At 35.7% G+C, this 16,369-nt stretch overlaps 2 protein-coding genes across 3 annotated transcripts in view; both read right to left on the bottom strand.

The window, feature by feature from the left end:
- Nucleotides 1-9,861: 9,861 nt before the first annotated feature.
- On the bottom strand, nucleotides 9,862-11,404 carry LOC21405678 (ubiquitin-conjugating enzyme E2 32). Of its 2 annotated transcripts, none has more exons than XM_024169849.1 (3): nucleotides 10,916-11,404; nucleotides 10,137-10,264; nucleotides 9,862-9,989 (listed from the first exon to the last, which is right to left on the bottom strand). In XM_024169849.1, exons 1-3 carry the CDS (start codon nucleotides 11,024-11,026, stop codon nucleotides 9,953-9,955), a joined length of 276 nt encoding a protein of 91 aa, XP_024025617.1. In that variant the 5' UTR covers nucleotides 11,027-11,404; the 3' UTR covers nucleotides 9,862-9,952. The 2 variants fall into 2 exon arrangements, with proteins under 2 accessions (XP_024025617.1, XP_024025618.1); XM_024169850.1 differs by having other exon boundaries at nucleotides 10,137-10,252.
- Nucleotides 11,405-13,248: 1,844 nt separating this feature from the next.
- The window catches only part of LOC21405677 (protein DETOXIFICATION 16), a 4,804-nt gene continuing 1,683 nt past the window's right edge, over nucleotides 13,249-16,369 (bottom strand). Inside the window, exons 2-8 of the mRNA XM_024169848.1 lie at nucleotides 15,985-16,369; nucleotides 15,801-15,887; nucleotides 15,654-15,710; nucleotides 15,310-15,548; nucleotides 14,848-14,966; nucleotides 14,612-14,698; nucleotides 13,249-13,689 (exon numbers count right to left, since the gene is read on the bottom strand). The exon at nucleotides 15,985-16,369 is cut by the window's right edge and continues 160 nt beyond it. Of these exons, the coding sequence (XP_024025616.1) occupies nucleotides 13,630-13,689; nucleotides 14,612-14,698; nucleotides 14,848-14,966; nucleotides 15,310-15,548; nucleotides 15,654-15,710; nucleotides 15,801-15,887; nucleotides 15,985-16,369 (1,034 nt within the window). The 3' untranslated portion in view covers nucleotides 13,249-13,629. The remainder of the gene's footprint in view (nucleotides 13,690-14,611; nucleotides 14,699-14,847; nucleotides 14,967-15,309; nucleotides 15,549-15,653; nucleotides 15,711-15,800; nucleotides 15,888-15,984) is intronic.

Raw genomic sequence — 16,369 nt, 5'->3', positions numbered from 1 at the left:
TAAAGTAAACCAGCAGGCAACTTTACTCGTATTGCGATAATGGTACTTAATTAAAAATTTTTACTAAAAGTTTTTGCTACACATGATTAGTTATCAACTTGTTAGTGCGTACCATTCAGTTCATTTATTCATGTTCTCATATTAAATTAGCAAGTGTAAAGGTTTGATGAGAATTTTATTGGGATTATTAAGTACCCAAGTCCAACAATCAAACAATGAATATGAAAAGACATGTGTACTTTTAGGATCCCTTTGGTAGGAGGGATGGATTGGTGGAATGATGGATATGATATGAGGGGGAGTGAGAAGGAAGGGACGGATTATAATTTTTCTCAAAGTTGTTTGGTATGATAAGAATAAATGATTATTGTTATCATTTCTCCTTGTTTGGTATTGAAAGGAAAGGAGGGGAGGATTAGTTTGACTCTTAAAATTACTATATTGTCTATGCAATATAAATTGATGTTCTTTCATAAGATGTCTATTAATTAATAATTAATAATGTTATACTCAATTTTCTACGAACAAAATTTTTAATACTCAAGTTGTTTTAAACTTCTAAAAACAAAAATTACCTTAGGAACATTTTTTTATAGAAAAATAAAACTAATACATACTATGAATTGAATTAACTTCTTTTTTTAATTTTAATTAATTAATTGAAATGCAAATTATTCATTTTTTGAAATATATTTTAGTTTGGTTGTAAGCTCTAAAGCCTCTAATACGCTTTATATTCATATTTCTTTTAACTTCTCTTCATTAATTGGTATTAAAATAATATCTTATTTTAAAAATGCAAACAAAAAAAAGTAAAGAAAAAAAAACACGTAAACGCTCTCTATATATATTCTTTGACTTTAATATATAAAGTAATTTATTTAAAAATTAACAAAGCAATATAAAAAAAAGACGTAAAAGAAAAACCTTAAATGATTAGCATGTACAAAATAAAAGAAATGAAGGGTAAAATTGTAATTATACTGTCATAGTGAGTGTCTCCTCTCCTTTCCGTTTATTTGGTGGGTCCCACGGAAACTCAACCCCTCCATCTTTCCTCTCCAATCCTCCTAACTAAACAACGGACTCCTTCACCCTTTCCCTCAACGCCTTTCCTTCCTTCCCCCAATTCCTCTTACCAAATACACCTGATCATTGGATATTCTATCCCTTATTGATTATTGGATATTCTCATCCCTTGATTATGGGATTGTGATAGTTGATTAATCTCTCTCCCATAATGAAGATATCTCACTCATTCTAGTTTCCGTGTTTAACTATATTTTACCAGTATAAATACCCCCTCTTATACTATTGATCATACACAAGTCACATACATTCTTTTTAGACTAGTTAGTTAGTTAGACTAGTTAGTTTGTTAAGCTTACTTAACAAGTTTGTTAGTTCATTAGACTAGTTAAGCTTACTCAGCAAGCTTATTATTTTACTCTGTATATAAAGGCTGAGGTTGTGTAATGTTATTGGTTGAGTAAATGAAATATTCATTTTTCCCATTTTCCGTATTATGGTATCAGAGCAAAAATTTCCTTTTCCACTACCTAGATCCTCTTGATTCTTCATTCGATTGTTCTTGATTTTTCTTCATACAAGAGATCTTTGTTTTCTTTCTTCAATTTCTCTTGATTCCTTGTTCATACAAGCGTTTCCATGGAGTCCTCGACATTTCCCCCTTCTGGTTCTACTACTTCGCAACTTGGCAGATCCGCCATTGAAGATCCTCTTAATATGTTCTCCCTTCATCATTCTGACAGCCTGGGGCTTGTACTTGTTTCACAGCAGCTTACTGGCGACAACTATACATCTTGGAGTCGTGCGATGATGATTGCTTTATCCGTGAAGAATAAACTGGGTTTCATCGATGGTTCCATTCTACGCCCAGACGATACGGATGCAAATCTTCTAAACTCTTGGATTCAGAATAACAACATAGTTATTTCTTGGATTCTTAATTCTGTCTCCAAGGAAATTTATGCTAGTGTGTTGTTCTCCGATTCAGCCTTTGAAATCTGGATCGATCTTCAAGATCGATTCCAACAAAGCAATGGCCCTAGAATTTTTCAATTGCGCCGAGATTTGGTGAACCATGTTCAAAATCAGCAATCTATTGGCGTATATTTCACGAGATTGAAGGCGCTGTGGGAAGAATTGAACAATTTCTGACCTTCGTGTTCTTGTGGAAAATGTTCTTGTGGAGGTGTCAAGACATTAAATCAGTTTTTTCAAGCAGAGTATGTTATGTCCTTCCTTATGGGATTAAATGACAGCTTTGCTCAGATTAGGGGACAACTGCTCCTTCTTGATCCGTTGCCTCCTATCAACAAAGTCTTTGCTCTTCTTTCTCAAGAAGAACGTCAACGCAGTGTAGTTTCTCACAACAGCTCCGGAATGGATTCTACTTCTAGCTTGGCCTTTGCGGTCAAACAGGATGGATCCAAACGGGCCAATTCTACTAATTCTGATTTTCAAAATTTTGGAAATAATAGGGGACAGAGGAAAGAGAGACCTTTCTGTACTCATTGTAATTTTCATGGACACACTATTGAGAAGTGTTACAAAATTCATGGATATCCACCGGGTTATAAGCCAAGGCTGAAGTTTCAAAATGCTGCTGTCAACCAAACATCCAGCCAACTTGATTCTCAAACAAGCTCGCATTCTCAGAATAGTTTAAGTCCCGAAGATGGAGCTATACGAGGTTTTCTCAAGACGTTGAATAATAATCAATACCAACAGTTGATGACAGCGCTTTCTAGCCATCTAGCTACTTCTATGAAGGATTCTGTGAAGGATGTTACTCCAACAAATGCTTCTTCTTCTTCATTCTTGACAAGTATTTGTTCTTCTGTCTCAAAGAGAACTCCTTTTTCCTTTCCAGATCAATGGATAGTCGATTCTGGTGCGTCTAAGCACATCTGTTCAAATGCCAACTTGTTTCTATTCTTGAGGCCTCTTAAGGATTTTACTGTGACCTTACCAAACAATACTCAAATTGCTGTCAGTTTGTCTGGAGATGTACAGATTAATTCTCACTTGATTCTCAAAAATGTCTTGTTTGTTCCTCAATTTCATTTCAACTTACTCTCTGTCGGTGCACTTATGATTGATTCCCACCTTGTAGTAAGCTTCTTTCATGACCACTTTATCATTCAGGACTCCAACAATCAGAAGATGATTGGCAGGGGTGATAAAGTTGAAGAGCTATATGTGTTACATAAAGAACCTTTACCTCAAAACTTTCTTCCCGAGTCTTTGAGTCATAAGAATTTTGCAATTTCGAATTCCATAATTCAAGTTAATAAGGTCTCAGCCCATACTTGGCATAGTAGTCTTGGCCATTTGTCTTTCAAACGAATGAGCACTTGGCTCCTCAATTACAATGTGAGGTCTTCAGGTGTAATAATGATGAACCTTGTTATGTTTGTCCTCTGGCCAAACAAAGGCGGTTATCCTTTGTTTCTCATAATAACATGTCTCCGTTACCTTTTGATTTGATTCACTGTGATATATGGGGTCCATATCATGTTAGTGCACTTGGTTATCGGTATTTTTTGACAATTGTTGATGATTGCACTAGGTTTACTTGGATTTTTCTACTTAAGCACAAGTCCGATGTCACTACAGCTATACCAAGGTTTTTCACTTTTGTTTAGACTCAGTTCCATGTCAAGATCAAAGGTTTTTGGTCGGATAATGCCAAGGAATTGGCTTTCACAGAACTATTTCATGAAAAAGGCGTTTTACACCAATTCTCTTGTGTAAAGACTCCACAACAAAATTCAGTTGTGGAACGCAAGCATCAATATTTGCTTAATGTGGCTCGGTCCTTATTCTTTCAATCCAGCGTTCCAATTACCTTTTGGACCGAGTGTGTGATGACTGCAGCCTTCATTATCAACAGGACACCTTCTCCTTTGCTTCATGGTAAGTCACCATATGAGCTATTATTTAACAAATCCGTAGATTACTCTTTTCTGCGTGTTTTTGGATGTCTTGCTTTTGCCTCTACTTTGTCTGCTCACCATACAAAGTTTGATCCACGTGCTAGGCTATGTGTTTTCCTTGGTTATCCAAATAGTGTAAAGGGGTATAGACTTTTTGACCTAAACAGTAAAAGTCTTTTTACCTCCAGGGATGTTGTCTTTCATGAACACGTGTTCCCTTTTTCATCTCTCCCTGCTGATAAGCCTTTTATTGATCCTTTTCCTGATATTGTTCTTCCATCCCCAGCCCCTGATAATTTTCCATCTCCTATCTCCCATAATCCGGTTCCTTCCCCTGGCTTTTCTGCCCCTCCATCCTCTGTTTCCCCTCCAGATTCTAATCCCGCCTCTCTTAGGCGCTCTTCTCGGCTTATCAAAACCCCCTCTTACTTAAGAGATTTTCATTGCAATTTCGTTAATCCTTCCCCTAACAACACTTCCTACCCTTTGTCTAATTACCTCTCGTATCACTCTCTTTCCCCTTCACATAAAGCCTTTGCTATGGTAGTCTCTTCCCATGTTGAACCTCAGTTTTACCATCAAGCAATTCCTTTTCAACATTGGCGTGCTGCTATGAAATCTGAACTTGATGCTATGGAGTCCAATCACACTTGGTCCATTGTCCGATTACCTCCTAGCAAGCACTCCATTGGCTGCAAATGGGTGTACAAAATCAAGCATAGATCCGATGGTTCCATTGACCGTTACAAAGCTCGTTTGGTAGCCAAGGGTTACACTCAACAAGAAGGGATTGATTACATTGATACTTTTTCACCAGTGGCTAAATTAGTTACTGTCAAGGTATTACTCTCTTTGGCCTCTATTCATAATTGGCATTTGGCTCAACTAGATGTTTACAATGCCTTCCTTAATGGCGATCTATTTGAGGAAGTGTACATGGATTTGCCTCTTGGGTACAAACGATAAGGGGAGCATTCTGTTTCTACGGGTAAGTGGGTTTGCAAGTTGCATAAGTCCATCTATGGCTTGAAACAAGCTTCTCGTCAATGGTATTCCAAGTTTTCACATTCTTTAATTCAGTTTGGTTTTCAGCAATCCAAGTCTGACTATTCCTTGTTCACTAAAGGTATCGGCTCTTCTTTTGTTGCTTTATTAGTATATGTGGATGATATTGTTCTCACAGGACCTTTTCTTGCTGCTATTGATTCTGTCAAGGTCTTCTTACATAGTTCTTTTAAGTTGAAGGATTTGGGACCATTAAAGTACTTTCTTGGTCTTGAAATTGCTCGCTCCTCATGTGGCATAGTCCTTTCACAGCGGCAATATACTCTACAGCTTCTGGAGGATACTGGTTTCTTGGCAACAAAACCGGCATCTCTACCTATGGATCCAAAACTCTCACTCACTGCCACTGCCGGAGAGCTTCTTCAAGATGCTTCCCAGTACAGACGTCTCATTGGTCGTCTTCTTTACCTTACTCTCTCTCGTCCTGATATTACCTTTGTAGTACACAAGCTGAGTCAATTTTTATCTCAACCTCGGTTTCCTCATTTACAGGCTGCACATCAGCTTCTTCGGTATCTCAAGACAAGCCCTGGTCAGGGTTTATTCTTTTCATCCACATCTTCTTTGCAGCTTCGTGCTTTTTCCGATGCTGATTGGGCTTCTTGTGCTGACACCAGGAGATCAGTTTCTGGTTTTTGTGTCTTTCTTGGTGATTCCCTGGTTTCATGGAAAGCAAAGAAGCAGTCCACTGTATCTCGTTCTTCTGTTGAAGCTGAATACATGGCATTGGCAGTCACCACAAGTGAACTTGTCTGGATTCAACAATTGTTGAACGATTTTTCTGTTTCTCTTGATGGTCCGGTCCTTCTTTTTTGTGATAATCAGGCTGCATTGCACATTGCTTCTAATCCGATTTTTTATGAACGTACAAAGCATATTGAAATTGACTATCATTTCGTTCATGATAAAGTTTCTGCTGGCTTCCTTAGACTCATGCCGATCAGCTCCAAGCATCAACTTGCTGACATGTTCACCAAAGCCCTGCCTTCTACATTGTTATTTCCCTTGTTGTCCAAGATGGCTGTGAAAAACATTCACAGTCCATCTTGAGGGGGAGTTTTAGTTAGTTAGTTAGTTAGACTAGTTAGACTAGTTAGTTTGTTAAGCTTACTTAACAAGTTTGTTAGTTCGTTAGACTAGTTAAGCTTACTCAGCAAGCTTATTATTTTACTCTGTATATAAAGGCTGAGATTGTGTAATGTTATTGGTTGAGTAAATGAAATATTCATTTTTCCCCTTTTCCGTATTAATTCTAATTCTCAGTTCTCTTTTTTCTCTTCCTATGTTTTCTAAAACAAATAATTAATTACTACATAAAAATATCTTAACAACTAACATAAATACTTTATGTGTAATTGATATGTGATATAAATATATTAGTGTTATGAGGAAATATTTGCCTCATTTTATTCTATTTTCATGCTTGAATGAACATAATCAAGTTCCATGTAATATAGAAAATCTTATGGATGTTCCATTAATCAAGTCCCACAATTGAAAGATGTGTGTTGCTCGTCGATCTCGATTCTACGCCTCCCCAAACGCGTGAAGCTATGTCAAAATTAATTATTGAAGATCAGAACAAGGAAAAAGGCCATATTATCAGCCAATTCCTTTCTGTTGCTCTTTAGGCTCTCTCTAGAATCTGAAATTAGTGTATATGCTGACCAGATTAGTTTCATGTCAATGCTTCAATTGCAATTTTTGTGCTATGTACTCTTTGATAAGCCTTTATAACCTACAAAAGGACAAAAATTAGGACCAGATGAATTAACTGGAGAATCAATGAACATATAATTTGTCAGGAAAAGTTACAATTTGGTTCCCTACGTCTTATTTAATCAGTAGACTAGTGCCTAAGTGTTCAAATAATACAACCTAAGTAGCCCATCCTTTTAAAACAAAAAATGCCCATAGAGTACTTTTAGGTCGTTTTTTGGGAAGAAATATCATTTAGGCCCTTTCAATATGAGAACATGTCAAAAAAAAACAAATTACTTTTTTCTGAAAAAATACCTTAAGGGCCCTGATTCCTGTCTTCCTTTTTTTTTTTTTTGGTTATTTTCGGAAATTTATGTATTAAAAAAATTAATTTGAAACTTTAATTTAAAATGGCGTAAAAGATATTTTATTGTTGGAAAAAATGGCTTGTTAAGCCATTTTAAAGGCCTATTTTGAGGCCCATATTCGGATGGGGCCCAATAAGTTTTTGGGACGGGTCTCGATGGATTTGCGTTCTCCTTCGCGAGGAGATCGAGATCGAGTATTCATACACTCAAAATGGTTTTTGGGTGAATGAGAAATTGATGGTCTAAGTATGTTACTTAGAATAGTAAATGTAGAAGAAAATTGTAAAAGTCCCACATTGGCTAGGAGTGAAGTCAATGTGGTGTTTATAAGTAATTGCACTTTGAAGTTTATTTAAGCATGTATACCAGAGAGGCTCTCTCATGTGCAGGGGGGTGCGAATCATGATCCCGGTGGGTTGGGACTTAATGTGTGTGCTTGTGACCTGCGAATGAAGACATATATTGGACTAGGTTCTTCAGGGGTTGTAACCTCTAAATTAAGCACCATTAATCTGAGAATAAATCCAGATTTATACACCATAATGTCATGGTGTAACACCCAGATTTTAGAGCCTATATAAAGGGCCCTCTCCAGCCATTTGAACACACACACTTTTCAGAATTCTCTTCTCCTTTTTCCGGTTTTTCTCTCTGTCTTGAGTAGTTCTTCTTGTTCCGGTTTTGGTGATAGAGGAAAGATCAAGTTCTAGTTCGCCGGACGGTTCCAAAGTGCATTGAGCTACCGTCGTTGTCGTTGTATCCTAGGAGACGGACGTCCAACGTAACCTCAAGCACACGCCGGAGGGGACGAATCTGTTTTAAGGAAAACGTGGTCCACGTGCCTCGACATCCTTGCAATTTCCAATCCCGAGTTTGGTAGAAAGGTTCAATTTACATTGTTAGGACAGCAAGAGATAGAGCTTGCATGAATAATGCCACTATGATTCCCATCCAAAGCCCTTGATCAAGATCACATTTGATTTGAAGTCCACTACATGGTTAGTATTCTCTTTCCATGGCAGAACTAATCAAGTAAGAAGCAAGAACAATGGCAAATAACAAAAACCAAAAAAAAAAAAAAAAGTGAAAAGAAATAAAAGAGGGTGTGGTCTACCTTTCCACCAATGTGGTAGACAAAGGCTAACAATATAGCAGTAGGAATGCCCATAATATAACCTTTATATTACTTTGCTTTGCCTTGCATCTGGTCAAGCAAGAAAATAAAAACAACTTATGGTTCTATACATGATAGTCTTAGTTATAAGGTTCAAACCCAACATTCTAAATACTTAAAGTCAAATCATAAGTATAAACAAGCATGACAATAATATCTTTATAAGCCTAGTATTTAAAACAAAATTAGAATAGTCTAAGTTTCAAAAACATTAACATGATTGCGGAATTATTTTGCATGATGGTATCCAATCCTAGACCTCCAGCATTACAGGTTCTATGCTAGGTCCATCATCAAATTGTAGGTCTTTTATTTACAACATGAATAAGCTAGGTGAGCTAAAGATTAGCGAGTACAAATGCCCTCACAAAATATTTGTACTCAAGTCACATATAAGGATGCATGACTTTGTATGCTCAATTATGAAAAGTATTTTATTCTCAGGGCCCTGTGCTCATACCGATATGCCTTCAACCAACAGAGTATTTGGGGAGCTACCAAAACATTTACTCTGATCATACCTAAGGTCATGTTAATTATTAATTTTATTTTCCACGTGGAATCTCATTACCTCCCTCATGGAGTTGGTACGACACTTATTATCATTACCATTACCTCAAATTAAAGTGAATATGCAATTATAATCATGTCGCATATGTATTTCAATTATGATCATGTCACATATGATGAGACAAAATACTGAATAATATCATTATCACGCATATCAATCACAAAGATTCAGTGCATAGAAGCAAATACTATCTCAAGCATATCTTTTGAAACTCATTTATGTTATAAATGAGATTTGTACTCATCTAGATGATTGGAATTTAGCGGTTAATCGCAACAATCCACGCTCTCAACTCGTAAGTTCAGTGTTCAAGTTGTACCGACAAATTTTCAATGTCGGTTTACTTGCAAACTCCTAACTTTATTCACTTAGGGTGCGTTTGGTTACAGTGACAGAATGATAATGAGAATGGTAATGGAATGGAATTGAAATGCGCTGGAATCATAAACTGATTCTATTGTTTAATTGGAGTTATGGAATCAACACCTGAATGAAAATTATGCTGTTTGGTTGATAACGGAATGAAATTGAAAAAATTGTATTTTGACAAAAATACCCTTGATTGATAATCCTAAATAATTTAATATTTTAATTAATTAAAATAGTAAAAACATAATTTAATTATTGAAAAAAACTTTTTATTTGAAGGATTATAATTTAAAAACTATATTTCAATTGTTAAAAAAAATAATATTTGATATTTTTATGTAATAATAAATTATTATAAACTCAAATATGATAACTTTTAACATCTATCATGATATGTTTCTTAAAAAATATAACTTTAGCATCATAACGTGGCGATTTAGTGGTCTTGGGAAGCTCAATTTTAGTTATAAAATAAATAACTTTTCGACAAACGTTTGTTTTGCGAAACAAAGACGATTGTGTCTTTTAGACGGGAAAACTGTAGATGAACATGCTTATCAAAAAAAAAAAAGTAGATGAACAACAGGTTGTGAAATAATCTCTTTAATCGAAACATTTCACATATTTAGAAACAAAAGAAAAAACCAATAGCAAAATTTTTCAGATATTTATTCGGAGGTTGTTTTTGTACAATATGCAATGAAATTTACACTGATGTCATCAGAAAGAGACCATCTTCCTGTCAAGGGGTTGAAAGCAAATCCAGCCATCTCTTTGACCTGCAAAAAGCCACCCAATTAGCAAAAGTCTTTTTATATCTATATACGTGTGTGTATATATATATATATATATTAAATTTTTATCAAGTCACATCATCAAATATAAATGATTCATATATTTGATGGGTAACCATCATAAAAACTAACCATCGAAAACCACCCTGATATTCTGCAGGCAACTGGATTCGTCCATGATAGATCCCACCCTCAAATTCGGTATCACGGGGACCTCTGATGGCGAATTGCCATTCAAAAATGTTCTCCTGTATGCAAAACTTATGATTTTACAACTACATACATTCAAATATCTAGGGCGTAAATCAAAGCAACTTTTTCAACCAAACACATAAGCAAGAGGTGCTTCTCAAAAACTGAATGATAAACTGAACCAAATAAGAACATGAAACAACGGAATACATATTGAAATGAAGCATAAAACTAATCCCACAGAGAAGAAAATTATTCAAAAACACAAGGAGTATAAAACAACTGATTAGGGAATTTTGAGCATAACAATAGTACAGTAACATTACAAATGTCCATAGCAATAATGCATTTCCTAATTCTTTCAATAGGATGAGGATTAAACCAGCTATGAATAAGCAATTCGACCAAATCTCAACAAATTGATCCGTTCCACAGAGAAACAAAACATAATTCTTTACAAGATGAAGAACTGAACAACCTAATCTTAGCATAAGCCAAACCAAATTGCAAACAAAATCACTGTTCGATCGAAAAAATTCGGGATCTTCCATGAAAGAAACCAAAAATTAAAATCACAAACTCAAAAAGATCAAACATTTCCACATCGAAACCACAAATTTCACCGCCGAATCAATAAACTTCGGAGAAAGACCTAGATCAATTCATCGGAAAAAAAAAATTCATGAAAAAGAAAATAGGGATCGGAGAGAAAATGAAACCTCGAGAGGCAAGCTCATGAAATCGTCAGAGGAATTCGACTGCATCTCCTTGATTTCTTGAAGAATCCTCTTCACCGCCAGGTTCTTGAGGTTGTACTTGTCCTCTGCCATGGCTCCGCCGCCATCCGATTGGTGATTAAGTATCTAGAGAGAGAGAGAGAGAGGGTGGGTGATAGATTCGTTGGTTTAAGAAACAATTTGGAGCTGTTTGTTTGTTCAACTGCAGTCAAAATGATAGATTCGTTGGTCTCGGAAAGCTTCGTTAGGGTTTGGGAATCGAGGAGAGAGATGCCGGTGACGGGTGGTGGATGCGTAGAGAGCTCGGAGTTGGTTCGGGAGCTTCGAAGCCATGGCGTCGATGGTCAATGGCTGGAGCTCGGTGGTCGAGCAAGAAATGGGGCTAGGGCATCAGGGAATCAGGGCTGAATGGAGAAGCCATTCCACAACCCCCCCACATGAATGGCCATTCACTCAAAATGAGTGAATGGGCTTTCCGTAGGAAAGCCCTTTCTAACCCAAAAAATGAAAGCAAACAATGGAATTTGATGGAATGACTTTTCCTTTCCATTCCATTCCCCCCAACCAAACATAGCCTTAAGTCTTATGAATTGTTTCATATCAACATTCTAGGATTAACTAACTTAATTACTTTTCCAGATTCTAAGTTTAAAAATATTCTCAATTAATTTAACTAATTAATTTCTCCAATCAACTAGTTAATTTATTTCTCAGCTTTATTAACCAAAAGAGTTAATTATTCTCATTTTTTAAAACATTTAGGGCCCGTTTAGTTCGCTGATTCGAGTTTTTAATTCGAGTTGAGATGTGATTTTATGTGAGAGCTTTTTACTGTAATAAAAAGTTAGATGTGATTGTTTGTGAGAACTTTTTACTATAGCAAAACTCGAATTCTAAACTCGAATCAGCGAAATGAACGGGGCCTTAATTTACTAACTTTATTTGATAAATTAATCATACTAATTAATTTATATATTACTCATTTAACTAAGTCAACTATATTAATTTATCTCTAACTCTCATAATTTTGTCTGTCTCACTACTTAATTAATCTTATGCCTAACTCTTAACCAATCTCAAAGTCGGGTTGGATCATCTAAGTTTCGGGTCTTAACTTTGTTACCAAAAGGTTACTTTCAATAAACCTAAGGGTTCTCCTATCTTTAACTTGGGCTCTTAGGTCCATTTAGTTTCTTTATCTTAATTGGGTCATGCAAGAGTCACCTCTGATCCTCTAAAGGAATTTGGGTTCGATTGGAGTTTTCTGACTTCAGTTGACAATCTTACCCTCGGGAAAATTATCATTTTATCCCCAGCACGTTTTGACAATTCTAAATTCATATACCTCAGGCATTTGTTATGCTAAACATTATGCCTTTAAGGACCGTGAACTAAGGGGATGTTTGGTTTGAGGATTCAAATTATGATTTGAATAATGGTTTATGATTCGCTATAGTATTTTTTCTCATAAAAAATACACGTAAATCGAAAATAATTCTAATCACATGATTCTAATCCATGAACCAAACATCTCTTAAAACTCAAACCTCCGTGTCTGTTTTGACTATTTCACCCTAAGCGGTCAAAATGACCATTTTGTCCCTAATGGCTTTCTAGACAACTAATGGGTTCCGATCATGGTTTCCTAGGTTCATTGTGCCCAATTGAGGTTTTGGACTCTCCTTTACAAATCAACTCTTATTTTCCCAAAACTTACAGACAAGGTTCCTTGGCGTGGTTGTGTAAGTTTATGTGCTCTTTATTCAAGCCAAAGTTCGGATGGCATTAGGAATAAGGATGACGATTCGTTTTAAACACGGATCTTGTATGTATTAACCCGTTCATTAATGTGTCAAAAAAAAATATAACTTGAATACTACCCATTTATTAAACGTAACAAAAATGTTAATCCAAACACGATCTGCGTATTAATCATGTCGACCTATATAACCCATTTTAATTAATATAATGTAAAAGTAATTGATACAACTAAAGCTTATTTAATACGATCATGACATGATTTAAGAAAAACAAGTAAAGATTACCAACAAATTTTAAACTTCATATTGTTTGAATTTACATGATTCAGTAATGACACATTTAGTGAATCATGTTAGACTGATTAATACGAATCCAATTCATTTATTAATCATGCTAATTGTATCAGCCCATTTATAATGCAAATTAATTTATAGTAAATCCAAACTCACTAAGTACTATGTGTGAGTTTTGAGTCGTGTTCTAAATTGTCATCCCTAATTAGGAAGTTGACTTCTAGATATAAGCTTCAAAAGGAAAGTGGAAATTAGGGTGAATTTTAGATTCCTTGCGGGTTTAAGAAGTTTGTGGGAATTGGCCACCGGCATGGCCAGAGCAACGAGACCCAGTGACAATGAAGGAGCCACTTCTAGAGCGATAGTTACGGGGCACACAGCCACGCTAACAATCGACCACCAAGTCGCAATATTAACTTGTCTAGGGCATGCCCTTCAGTACATTGATTCATGTTCTCACATTAAATAAGCAAGTGTAAACGTTTGATGAGTATTTATTGAGATTATTAAGTACTTAAGCCCAACAATAAAATCTGGCAAAGACTTTTAGGAAAAAGAGCCATATTATCAGCCAATTCCTTTCTGTTGCTCTTTTGGCCCTCTCTAGAATATGAAATTAGTTACATGCTGACCAGATTAGTTTCATGTCAATGCTTCAATTGCAATTTTTGGGCCATGTACTCTTTCAGAAGCCTTTTTAACCTACAAAAGATACAGAAGTTAGAATCAGATGAATTGACCGGTGAATCAATGAACATATTTGTAAGTATTCTCACTGGTGCACCTCTGAGTTTTAGGATCAATCTCAGTTTGCCTCTTGAATTTTAAAAATTCTCACTTCTCTCTTGAACTTTGAATTGTTCTTAGTTAACCATTTTTGTTGTAATTTCTATTAAAATCATATAGAAAAAGAGGATGTTAAATGTAGTCATATAGTTTTTATCTGTTTTTTTTTTAACAGAAGTCCAAATAGAGAGATTACGTGACTGTGTCATTCTTTTTTTTTTAATTTGTTTTTAACATAAATTGCAACATAAGAGGTTAAGTGGAAACAATTCGAAAATCAAGAAGCAAAGTGAGAATTTTTAAAGTTCAGAAAGTAAACTGAGATTGACACTAAAGTTCAAGGGACATAAGTGATAATAACCCTAAAAGTTACATTTTGGATCCATATGTCTTATCCAATTAGTAGATTAGTGCCCTAGTGTTCAAAGAATACCAAATGAGTACCTCATGTTTTATAAAACGAAAAGTGCCCTTCGAGTACCTTCAGGTTGTGGAAGAACTATCATTAGGCCCTTTCAATATAAGAACATGTCAAAAGAAGGAAATTACTTTTAAAGGCCCTGTTTTCTTTCTCACTTTCTTTTCTTCTTCCTTTTTTTTTTTTAAGGTTATTTTTGGAATTTTATGTATTAAAAAAATTTAATTTGCAACTTTTGTTTAAAATGACGTAAAGGATATCTTAAATCATAAGAAATTGGTGCAGGATACTCAGATTTTTTCTTTTTAGTATGGATACTGTTTCAGTATTATTATCTGAACACTAAGGTACCGATCTACTAACTTAATAAAACACAAGATACTAATATGTAATATTCTTAATTTGTCAGAAAAAGTTTACTTCTTTCTCCCAGTCTGTGGTATTTGTTAGGACAGCAAGAAATAGAACTTGCATGACTAATGCCACTACGATTCCCATCCAAAGCCCCTGATCATGACCACATTTGATTTGAAGTCAACTACATGGTTAGTATTCTCTTTCCATACTAATCAAGTAAGAAGCAAGAACAATGGCAAATAACAAAAACCAAAAAAAAAAAAACAAAAAACAAAAAAAAAAAGAAGGGTGTGGTCTACCTTTCCACCAATGTGGTAGACAAAGGCTAACAATATAGCAGAAGGAATGCCAATAATATAATAAGCTGCCAGATTCACAAAGGCCCCAATCTTTTGGCGCCCAGAGCCTCTAATGGAACCTGAAAATATAATTCTGTCAATTTTTTCAAACAGAATTTGTTGAGAAACCTTCATTTAGAATGGAAAAGATTTTTGAAAGAGTGACTAACTAAAAAATATTTTCATAAGGGGTACATAAGAATTCAATCTTTGGAGTAAAAGTACCTGAGGAGACTAGTTTAAAAATCTTCTGTATACCTGACCACTGTAACCTTAACACAAGTCTAATCATGTTTAGCAAAAAAATTTTAGCAAGTGCTTTTCATCTATATGACGTAATGCATTATTTTCCACAGAAAAAATGGAGACAAACTTGATATATGATAGAAGAAAAGGAGAAATTGATAAATGGATAGCAAAAACCTGAGAGAATGGACTGAATTCCGTCAAAAACGTGGGAAACTGAGACCAAAAGCATCATTTCTCCCACATATTTAACAACCTTTTCTTCCTTGCTGTAACAATAGCCCCAAACTCGACGTCCGAAGATCATGAAAGCGGCTACCAAAAAGCTTTCTGTAACAACCATGGACAGTCCAATGCATATCGCTAAACGAGCTATTTGCGGTCTCCCAGCACCCAATTCATTCGAAACTCTTGCACTGACAAACAGCAGAAGAGGCAAGAATTGATAACAAAAAGTATCGTTATGACAATTAGGCATGATAGGGGATAAACCATGGTCATCACATTCAACTTTGACTCACCTAACTACACCGCTAAGTCCGAGTGGTATCATGTAAACCAGTGAACATGTGTTAAGGCTGTGAATAATGAGCATGTTGGAATTGGTAAGTGACAAATACACTTTTGATATAGAAGACTATGGAATTAGTTTAAGAGACAATGCAAACCTGATTGATAGGACTGACGTTTCAAGTTTCGGATTAGGAAGAAGACCGGATAAGAGGACCATCATTTCAAATGACCAGATTTCCAAGCTGTTCATATACATGAAATGGAGAAACCCTCATAGTTCAAACACTGAAGAATCTTGCATGAAAAGGGAAGTAAAAATGAGTGAGTGAGGAAACACACCTCAACATTACAGCTGAAGGAATGGACAGTGTTAAAAACTTGGGGATTCCATGAAAAGCCTCCCTGGAGAACCCGGTCCATGTGTTTTTACAGGAAGGAGAGAGTCTGACATAGAGGAACAATGACAACGCATTAATCCAATACGAGATTGCGTTTGCCAAGGCTGCACCTCTATTCCCAAGGCCGGACTTGAACACCAAAATCCAGCAGATGAACAAGTGCAGTAATGTTGTGATTCCTATACAAACCATCATTGGAACTACATTGTTTTGTGACTGCAAGAATCTCATGTGGCATTGCGTAATAGCGTAAGCAAAGATGCTTGGTATCATGAAACGAGCATAACGGCCAGCCTCAGCTGATATTTCTGGGTCTTGACCCAAGA

The sequence above is a fragment of the Morus notabilis genome, unplaced genomic scaffold (genome assembly GCF_000414095.1).
Source record: "Morus notabilis unplaced genomic scaffold, ASM41409v2 Scaffold317, whole genome shotgun sequence".
NCBI lineage: Eukaryota > Viridiplantae > Streptophyta > Magnoliopsida > Rosales > Moraceae > Morus > Morus notabilis.
Note: the sequence above shows the minus strand (reverse complement) of the source record. Positions and strands in the feature narration are given on the sequence as shown.